The sequence below is a fragment of the Pongo pygmaeus genome, chromosome 10 (genome assembly GCF_028885625.2).
Source record: "Pongo pygmaeus isolate AG05252 chromosome 10, NHGRI_mPonPyg2-v2.0_pri, whole genome shotgun sequence".
NCBI lineage: Eukaryota > Metazoa > Chordata > Mammalia > Primates > Hominidae > Pongo > Pongo pygmaeus.
In genome coordinates this window covers 6,715,250-6,725,979 of record NC_072383.2, presented here as the reverse complement: position 1 = coordinate 6,725,979, position 10,730 = coordinate 6,715,250, and the positions used below count along the sequence as shown (strand labels likewise).

At 52.0% G+C, this 10,730-nt stretch overlaps 1 protein-coding gene across 1 annotated transcript; it reads left to right on the top strand.

Annotated features, from left to right (window-relative positions):
• Positions 1–108: 108 nt before the first annotated feature.
• ACRBP (acrosin binding protein) lies at positions 109–10,726 on the top strand. The gene is made up of 10 exons (XM_054444415.2): positions 109–1,507; positions 1,819–2,037; positions 2,255–2,349; positions 3,446–3,563; positions 4,166–4,634; positions 5,100–5,232; positions 8,199–8,378; positions 8,495–8,662; positions 9,685–9,768; positions 10,397–10,726. Exons 1-10 carry the CDS (start codon positions 1,285–1,287, stop codon positions 10,517–10,519), a joined length of 1,812 nt encoding a protein of 603 aa, XP_054300390.2. The 5' UTR covers positions 109–1,284; the 3' UTR covers positions 10,520–10,726.
• The last annotated feature ends 4 nt before the right edge of the window (positions 10,727–10,730 follow it).

Here is a 10,730-nt window from a genome sequence, read left to right as displayed (position 1 = left end):
ATTCTCCTACCTCAGCCTCCCCAAGTAGTAAGTGGGACAACAGGCGCACACCACCACACCTGACAATTTTTGTATTTTTTGTAGAGACAGGGTTTTGCCATGTTGCCCAGGCTGGTCTGGAACTCCTGGGCTCAAGGAATCTACCCGCCTTGACCTCCCAAATGCTGGGATTACAGGCATGAGCCAGCAAGTCTGGCCCAAGACAATTTCTTGTTTTATTTTTCTTTTTTACTTTTGTTTTTGGGTGGGGACAGGGCCTCACTTTGTCACCCAGGCTGGAGAGCAGTGGCCCGATTGCACCTCACTGCAGCCTTGACCTCATGGGCTCAAGCGATCCTCCCACCTCAGCCCCCCAAGAAACTGGGACTACAGGCATGTGCCACCAGGCTTGGCTAATTTTTTGTACTTTTTGTAGAGACGAGGTTTCGCCCTGTTGCCCAGGCTGGAATTTCTCATTTTAAACACAAAACAGGTACAAAAACAAAAGTTTTCCTCCCATACCTCAGTGGACTGTCTTACTCGATTGCCCCTTGGAAACCACTTTCGTAGACCACTGAGCCACCCTCTTGTTTTCCCCTTGGACCCATTTTGCTCATGGAGGCGCCCTGTCTAGTTCCTACCCAGATAGACCTTGACTTGGTTTTGCACATTCCATCTCTGCCTGCGCTTAGCTCTAGACCTCACGACCTGTTGGACAAGTTGCTTCCCTAAGCCCCAATTTCTTTTCTGTAAAACGAATGATAGTGTATCCACCTTATGGGATTCCTATGGCAATGAAGTAAGGTAGTGCATGTAAAGACTCCAAGTGGCTGGCCACGGTGGCTCACACCTGTAATCCCAGCGCTTTGGGAGGCCGAGATGGGCAGATCACTTGAAGTCAGGAGTTCAAGACCAGCCTGGCCAACATGGTGAAACCCAGTCTCTACTAAAAATACAAAAATTAGGCCGGGCATGGTGGCTCACGCCTGTAATCCCAGCACTTTTGGAGGCCGAGGTGGGCGGATCACAAGGTCAACAGATCGAGACCATCTGGCCAGCATGGTGAAATCCCATCTCTACTAAAAATACAAAAATTAGCTGGGCGTGGTGGCGGCACCTGTAATCCCAGCTACTCGGGAGGCTGAGGCAGGAGAATCACTTGAACTCGGGACGCCGAGGTTGTAGTGAGCCGAGATCGCGCCACTGCACTCCACCCTGGGCGACAGAGTAGGACTCCGTCTCAAAAAAAAAAAAAAGAAAGAAAAACGCTAAGTGAAGGTAGCTTTTGCCATTCCTACCATCTCGATGGGCTCAGGCCACTTGAGGGCCCTGAGATCCCGGCTGTCGAGGCCCCGCCCCGGCCCGCTCTTTGTGACGCGTGGGCGGTGCCCGCGTGCGCCCCGCCCCGCGCCTGCGGCTCTCTCTGCGGCTTGGCCCGTTAGAGGCGGCTTGGGTCCGCGGAACGCGGGCGGATCTTCTGCGGCCATGAGGAAGCCAGCCGCTGGCTTCCTTCCCTCACTCCTGAAGGGTGAGAGGTTTACACCTGCTCCAACAGACTCTCCCCGGGCTAGTCCTCTCCCTCCCGAGAGCTCTGCTCTTACGGTTGCTGGATCGCTTCCTCATGGTGGTCGCGCTGGGTCGGCTTCCTAGCTCCTGGGATACTCCCATCTCCCCCCGCCCGCGGCCGGACCTTTGCCTCTGTCTCTAGACTCCCCCCACCCTGGTCAGCAGGGATAACCCGCACCCCGTTCCTAATTTGCCAGTCTGGGTCTGTCTGCCCTGGTCTCGGAGCGGGTTTTTGGGTTCGGTCCTTCAATCATCCGTTCGCCCGCCCCGCAGTGCTGCTCCTGCCTTTGGCACCTGCGGCAGCCCAGGGTTCGACTCAGGCCTCCACTCCAGGCAGCCCTCTCTCTCCCACCGAATACGAACGCTTCTTCGCACTGCTGACTCCAACCTGGAAGGCAGAGACTACCTGCCGTCTCCGTGCAACCCACGGCTGCCGGAATCCCACACTCGTCCAGCTGGACCAATATGAAAACCACGGCTTAGTGCCCGATGGTGAGGGCCAGACTAGGGGGGAAACCGAGGCACCCAGAGTATTCACCCAAACCTCAGGGCAAAAACCCCTGTGCTCATGTGAGGCGAGGAAGGGCATGGCTGGCACCTCACCATGAGCTCGTACTCTCCACCCTCCCCATGGCGTGGAGTCCATTGCCCACAGCCCCACCCCAAGCTCCCCCACGGGTTCATCTTCTCTACCCCTGCCCTTTCTCAGGTGCTGTCTGCTCCAACCTCCCTTATGCCTCCTGGTTTGAGTCTTTCTGCCAGTTTACTCAGTACCGTTGCTCCAACCACGTCTACTATGCCAAGGTGAGGCCCAGGACAAAGGTTGGATTTGGTGCCCCGGGGCCAAGGGAGAGGCGGCAGCAGTGGGGAGTTGAGGAAGGGTTCCAGGAGAGTCATCCTTAGCTCCTCCTTCCCTGCCATTTTGCCAGTCATTTACCCAGATTATATGTGAATACAGTCTCACCTTGGATATTCAGATTGAACAATTCTGTTACTGCAAGAAAAGTAGAGAAGAGACTGGGCATGGTGGCTCACGCCTGTAATCTCAGCACTTTGAGAGCCCGAGGTGGGCAGATCACCTGAAGTCAGGAGTTCGAGACCAGCCTGGCCAACATGGTGAAACCCTGTTTCTACTAAAAATACAAAAAAAAAAAAAAAAAAATAGCCGGGCTTGGTGATGGGTGCCTGTAATCCCAGCTACTCTGGAGGCTGAGGCAGGAGAATTGCTTGAACCCGGGAGGCAAAGGTTGCAGTAAGCCGAGATGATGCCACTGCACCCTATCCTGGGTGGCAGAGTGAGACTCTGTCTCAAACAAACAAAAAAAAAAACAGGGACGAGTGCGGTGGCTCACGCCTGTAATCCCAGCACTTTGGGAGGCCAAGGCAGGTAGATCATAAGGTCAGGAGTTCGAGACCATCCTGGCTAACACGGTGAAACCCTGTCTCTACTAAAAATACAAAAAATTACCCAGGCGTGGGTGGCAGGAGCCTGTAGTCCCAGCTACTCGAGAGGCTGAGGCAGGAGAATGGCGTGAACCTGGGAGGCGGGGCTTGCAGTGAGCCGAGATCGCACCACTGCACTCCAGCCTGGGTGACAAAAAAAAGTAGGGAAGAGGGATGGGAAGAGGCAAAGAGATAAGCCCTTCCGTTTCTTTGAACAGGTCAGTGATTTTGAGTCAAATGCAAAAGTGACAGCAGGGATGTGGCCCAGACAAACAGAGGTTCACATTCTGAAGGGACCCTTTCTCAGGTCTAGAGGGTTCCAGCAGGGACCATGTCCCTTTATCCCTGCCTAGAAACTGTGAGAGATAAGACATGCTGGAAAAGGGGTTGAAGAACCAGCTGGAGCAGAAGTCTGCCCTTTAGGAAAGGCTTTCCCATTTTCCTTCTCTTCCTGCAGAGAGTCCTGTGCTCCCAGCCAGTCTCTATTCTCTCACCTAACACTCTCAAGGAGATAGAAGCTCCAGCTGAAGTCTTGCCTACCACGATGACTTCCCCCATCTCAGCCCACTTCACAGGTGAGGCCCTCTCAGCAGCTGGGAGACCACCAGCTCCTCCCACAATTCCCAGAGCCCACAACGTAAGGCATCCATGGCAGGGAAATGGGAAGCATGTTGGGTGGGAAGGGGGCGCCAGCAGGCAGCTGTTTACACAAAGGAGTGTCAGCTTTTTATGAATACAAGTTAGGGCTCTCCTGGACCAGAATCTCTTCTGCCATTACTTACGATTTTGCCCTGAATCCATTTTTCCCAATTCCAAAGACATTGTTGCATTGGAAGACCTCTGGGCCCTTTATAAGCTAATGTCTTCACTTTAGAAAGGATTGGCTGCTAGCTACTCAGCATACTTGGTGTTTCCTAAGGGAGAGGGACAAACGGTGGTATTTGAGGTGGAAGTTAGGGAAGGAAGAGTGCTTGCCAGGCAGGTGGGAAGGTGATGCATACCACCAGCCTTACAGTTGCCGTGGTAATGTTCTTTTAGTTTAAGACTTATATTCTTTTCTGTGTGTATAAGTGTGACTTGGTCTGCTTTGTTTATGTGTGTGTCCCTCTGTGAACAAAGACACTCAGGGGCTAGAAGCCTGGCTGTCTGTTTCCCTTCTCTCTAAACCCTGCTGTAGTGACGGAACGCCAGGCCTTCCAGCCCTGGCCTGAGAGGCTTAGCAACAACGTGGAAGAGCTCCTACAATCCTCCTTGTCCCTGGGAGGCCAGGAGCAAGCGCCAGAGCCCACACAGGAGCAAGGAGTGGAGCACAGGCAGGAGCCGATGCAAGAACACAAGCAGGAAGAGGGGCAGAAACAAGAAGAGCAAGAAGAGGAACAGGAAGAGGAGAGAAAGCAGGAAGAACGACAGGGGACTAAGGAGGGACTGGAGGCTGTGTCTCAGCTGCAGACAGACTCAGAGCCCAAGTTTCACTCTGAATCTTTATCTTCTAGCCCTTCCTCCTTCACTCCCCAGGTACGAGAAGTAGAGTCTAGTCCTATGATGATGGAGAACATCCAGGAGCTCATTCGATCAGCCCAGGAAATGGGTGAAATGAATGAAATATATGATGAGAACTCCTACTGGAGAAACCAAAACCCTGGCAGGTATAGGAAATTTTGACTCTGTCATCCACGCTGCCCTCCCTTCTGCCTTCCTTGGGAATGAGAAGCCCGTCTTCCTAGCTTCAGCCTCCAGATCCACTCAGACCTGTCTGGGCTTCAGGCACAGCTAGCAACCGCCTCTCCAATTCTGTACCCACTGTTGGCTTAAGCACTGCTCAAATGCTTATTCTCTATGTAAGCCCTGTACCTGGAGCTACCAGACTTGGGTTCTGGTCTTGTCTCTGCCCTGTTTAGCATTGCAGTCCTGAGAAAGTTATTTCTCCTTTCGGGCCCTCAGTTCTTCATTTGAAAAACGAGGCGATTTGTCCAGAGGCCTCTAAGGCCCCATGCTAAGCGTGCTGAATGTGTGTGACCAAAGCAGACACTAAGGGAAGGGGAGGAGACTGGATGTAGTTTCCTGCCCGGGCCACCTGGCCCAGCCCCACCCTCAGTGCTGTCTTCTTGCAGCCTCCTGCAGCTGCCCCACACAGAGGCCTTGCTGGTGCTGTGCTATTCGATTGTGGAGAATACCTGCATCATAACCCCCACGGCCAAGGCCTGGAAGTACATGGAGGAGGAGATCCTTGGTTTCGGGAAGTCGGTATGCCCGCCATACTGTCTAATGGATACGTGCCACTGGGCATCCTCTTGGCCAGGCACTGTGCTAGGCTATGGGAGTGGAGGATGAGCAGGAGAAGCATGAGACATAGCTGGAGAGATTCTCTCCAAGTGGGACTCTTTTCTTAGGAAGGACATTACCAGTCCACCTTAAAGGAGGAAGGCTCAAGACCCAGTCTGGAATGCAATCCAGTCCAGAATTCATTCTTCACCTCTTCACCTCCCTGAGTTGCCAGGCTTCCAGATTTCACTTTTTTTTTTTTGACAGGGTCTTGCTCTATTACTCAGGCTGGAGGAAAGTGGTGCGCTCATGGCTCACTGCAGCCTTGACCAGCTGGGCTCAAGTGATCCTCTCATCTCAGCCTCCCGAGTAGCTAGGACTATAGGCATGTGTCACCATGCTTGGCTAATTTTTTTTATTTTTTTGTAGAGATGGGGTCTTGCTTTGTTGCCCATGTTTGTGTAGAACTGCTGGGCTCAACCAATCCTCCTGCCTCAGCCTCCCAAAATGCTGGGATTACAGGCATGAGCCACCATGCCCAGCCCTGAGTCAACTCTTGATTCTTGATCCAGCTCACCATCTTCCTAGCTTTGCCTTAGATGCAGCTCTTCTTCTTTCCAGAGAGTTCATAGAACCCATTCCAGGGAATCTGTAAAGAGATTCCAGTCTCAGTGTGTCCTCAACAACCAGCACGTCTACTCCCAGGAAAATATACCTTAGATTTTCACAAATAATACAATTTAGCAAACATTTCTCGAGAGCTCAGATACCATCCATTCATCTGTTTGTTCAACAAATACTGATTGGAAGGACAAGAATAACTTAAAAATGAATGAGGTAGAGCATACTTGTCCTATATAAATCCAGAATTTCTATAAAGCTCAAGTAACTAGGATAATGTGAAATTGGGATGGTGACAGACAAATAGACTACCCAGAGCCCAGAAACAGATTTTCTATGACTGATTTGTGGGAAAAGAGGAACTCCCATTTATGGTACTGGAATGATGGGTTACCCATGAGGAAAAAATGAAATTGAATTTCTATCTTACACCATACACAAAAAACATTTCAAGATGATTTAAAGACTTAAGCGTTTCACACCATATACAAAAATTAACTCAAAATGGATCAAAGACCTAAATGTAAGACCTAAAAGTGCCTATAAAACTCTTAGAATAAAACTTAGATGTATTTTGTCATTAAAAAAAAACAAATACTGACTGGGGACAAACTCTACTTGATATTTAAGATGTTAGCAGTCGTGCACTAGAGCCAGTCCTCTGTCCTCCTGGAATCTAGCGCCGCAGAGAGACAAGGAAATATGCAGGATGGTGTGATGGGATCAGTGCTGTAGCAGGGATAGGCACAAAGTACAGAGAGCAGATGAGGTGGGTTGGGGACAACTCTCCATGTTTGGGAGGATCAGAGGGTGCTTCCAAGAAGAACTGATGTTTAAACTGAGACCTGAAGATAAAAGAAGTGAATCCAGGCAAAAGAAGGGGCTTAGTAGAAGATTCCTGATAGAGAATAGTATGTGCAAAGGCTATGATGCAAAGAAGAGTAGAAATTTCTTTTTGTATTTTTTTGTAGAGACAGGGTCTCGCCATGTTGCCCAGGCTGATCTCAAACTCCTGGGCTCAAGGAATCCGTCTCAGCCACTTCCACTCAGCTGGAATTACAGGCATGAGCCACCGTGCCTGGCCCAAAGAAGAGGTAGAAATTTCATGAGTGAAATTAGTATGCTAACAATGAGCATACCGTTTCCGCTCTTAAGGGGCCAAGGACCCATGAGGGAGTTAATATGGATACAGTAATATTACAAAAGGAGTGTGGTCAGTGAGGTTCTTAAACAAAATGTAACAAGTTCAGGGTTTTATGGAGGGAGCTCACTGGATTTGATGGCTTAGATAAGAGGACAGTAAGGAGTAAGTCCCTTTTACCTGGAGCCAGAGCAGCAGGAGACAGAGTCGAAGAGATCAACACGGTCATGATGCAAAAGTTCTTGAATGGCAACATGAGCATTTGCACTTAATTTGATAGGAAAGGGGAATCCAATAAGGATTTCTGGCCAGGGATATGATGCCTCCCTTATGTGGGAGGAGCAGGCAAGGTGCTGTAGGAGATGTCATGCACTGTGACAGGCTGTGCCCATGGGGGAGGAAGGAGGACCGTGGGACTGACAAAAGATGCTGCTTAGCACGATCTCCTGCTAGTGCTGAGGAAGCTGAGGGCAGAATCCAGCTGGGAGATTGGTAACTCCACTCTGAAGAATAGCTTCCAAGAACTTGGAGGTTTCCAACCCAGGTACTTGGATAGAGCATAGGTTTTAGAGTTGGAAGGACCTGGACCCATGTCCCAGCTTCCCCATCTGTTAGATAAGTGGCTTTGAGCAACTTAACCTCACTGAGAGTCAGTTTCCTTGTGAGTAAATGAGAGTAATATTAGTATCTCTGCTATTATAGGGTTGTCGTGAAAACTAAATGAAATGAGAGCATGTGTAGCCACAGTGCTGGCACTGGGTCACCTCTTTGTAAATATTAGCATTATCATTAGCAGAGGTGGCAGGGGAGGGTTATGAGTTCTTTTCAGATAGGCTAAGTTGGGGTATCTGTAAGATCACCTGATCACAGACATCTGTCAGGCACTTGGCAATGAGGATTTGGAGCCCAGGAGAGAGATCAGAGCTGGTGATAAAAGATCTGGGTGTCACCTGCAGATAGACGATTACCTACGAGTAGGTAAATCATCCAGGAAAAGGGTGAAGAAATAGCTGAGGCAAGGTCCTTGAGGAACCCTTGGGGAGGAGGACAAGTAGAAAACCCAGAGAAGCTTCTGGAAGAAGCTAAATGCAAAGACATTCTGCAGGGCCCACCCTGGAGGGCTGAGGCGTGGGAGAAGGCAGGCCGCTGACTCTCAGCTTCAGCCTCACCCATTCCCCTGCCCCAGGTCTGTGACAGCCTTGGGCGGCGACACATGTCTACCTGTGCCCTCTGTGACTTCTGCTCCCTGAAGCTGGAGCAGTGCCACTCAGAGGGCAGCCTGCAGCGGCAACAATGCGACACCTCCCACAAGACTCCCTTTGTCAGCCCCTTGCTTGCCTCCCAGAGCCTGTCCATCGGCAACCAGGTACCTAGCCCGGCAGCCTGCAGTGGGAAAGGCAGAACTGGGTGGCGGGGGTTGGGGTGGTGGTGGCCAGCAGGAGGGAAGGAGCACGCACCTCTCCCCTATGTCCTATGCCACAGGTAGGGTCCCCAGAATCAGGCCACTTTTACGGGCTGGATTTGTACGGTGGGCTCCGCATGGACTTCTGGTGCGCCCGGCTTGCCACGAAGGGCTGTGAAGATGTTCGAGTCTCTGGGTGGCTCCAGACAGAATTCCTTAGCTTCCAGGATGGGGATTTCCCCACCAAGGTCAGAGCCCTTCCCCAAAGCTCAGCCGCATCCCTACCCTCATCCCATTCCTTCCAGTTACTTGCTGTGAGTAGCCCTAGTTTGTGGGAGGGGGCTTGGGCCCCTGGCTTCTGAGAACCTGTCCTCACTGAACCTCCTGCCTCTCTCCAACAGACCATTGCACCCCACCCCACCCTCCACCAATAGAGCAGGCAAAGGAGTGGGGACCCAGAGGGCTGAGAAAACACAGGAGCTAGAGGTTCTGGTCCCAGCTCTGCCAGTTACTTGATGAGTGGCTATGATCAAGTCACTTCCTACTCAATCAAAGTTAGAGTCATCTCTACAAGAAATGACTAAGTGACACATGCACCACTCTCCAACCCTGTGATCCAGGACTTCCCGGCCTCAGCCTGACGGGCTCTTCCCAGCTCTTCCGGTGCCTTCCCTGCTCAATTAAATCAACTTGGCTCCCCATTCCCCTGAGTTACCTCCCCTGTGGAATGACCTGTTGTTTTAGAGCCAGGCCTCTCCTCCTGTAGTTAGCAGGGAAAACCAAGGCAAGGAAAAGTAAGGGCAGCTGAAGCAAGGGCTGGTAGCTGAGCTGAGGGGCCCATGTCCAGCTCTTGTCCCTAGGCCCCTTGATCTGGAACGGGGAGGCGAGGTCCAAAGAAGGCACTTCCCCCTTCCCTCATCTACCATTACTAGAAAAATCCTTGACATCAGGCCACTAATCGGGTCCCTGTCCCATGTTCTGGACCCTTATCTGCCCTGTCCTGCCCCATTTCCGCTTCCTCAGCCACTTTCCCAGTAAGCTGACTGGCAGCCTCATAGTCTCCCAGGCTCCTGGCTTCTTCCCAGCAACCTGTGACAGAGTGGGAGGGGAAAGGCAGAGGGAAAGCGGACTGAGGGGCCGCCTGTGTGTGGAAGGCCTGGGTCTTGGGCCACACCCTGCCCCTGGCTCTGCCCTAGCAGCTACTCCCTGGAGTGCTGCTGTCTGGTGAGGCTTCTGATACCCCTTTCCCTCTCCCTGGCTCTTGGCTTAGATTTGTGACACAGACTATATCCAGTACCCAAACTACTGTTCCTTCAAAAGCCAGCAGTGTCTGATGAGAAACCGCAATCGGAAGGTGAGCACCCCTGCCTGCCCCTCCTTCTCCCCATCGGAAGGTGAGCACCCCTGCCCGCCCCTCCTTCTCCCCATTGGAAGGTGAGCACCCCTGCCCGCCCCTCCTTCTCCCAGCACCCCCTCAATCAGTCACCATAATTGGTCTATTCTGAGGCCCCCTCTGCGAGCAGCTAGGATGTGGAAAGCGGTTCCTGCTTGCATCTTTGGGGCAGAGGCCTCCACCAGCAGGCTCTCCTCCATTCCTCCAGTCCTGGAGGAAGCAAGGCCCTCCTAGGCAGGTGGTGGGTAACAGAGGAGGGCCCTGAGAGCACCACAGGAAGAACCCTTGGCTGGGCTGGGACTTGGATGTTGAGGTCTCGGTCTGTCTCCTCTTCTTACTCACCAAGTAGCCTGGGATGAGGCACTTCCCCCTCTGAGCCTCAGCCGCCTGTTTCTGCATGAAAGGGGTTGGGCTGCTTGATGTCTCCTCTGGCTTTAAAAACCCACATTTGAGTTTCCTCCTTCCCTCTACTGCCATGTGCCCATGGCTGCCCACCTCTCGTTCTTTTGGGCTTCTGACACCTCCCCTCCTCCCTACTCCTGGCGCCTGGCTCTGTGATACAGACTGTCTGCACTGAATCCCTGTGTAGGTGTCCCGCATGAGATGTCTGCAGAATGAGACTTACAGTGCGCTGAGCCCTGGCAAAAGTGAGGACATTGTGCTTCGATGGAGCCAGGAGTTCAGCACCTTGACTCTAGGCCAGTTCGGATGAGCTGGCGTCTATTCTGTCCACAGCCCAGCCCAACCTGCCCACATTCTCTATTGTTTTGAGACCCCATTGCTTTCAGGCTGCCCCTTCTGGGTCTGTTACTCGGCCCCTACTCACATTTCCTTGGGTTGGAGCAACAGTCCCAGAGAGGGCCACGGTGGGAGCTGCGCCCTCCTTAAAAGATGACTTTACATAAAGTGTTGATCTTCAGCCT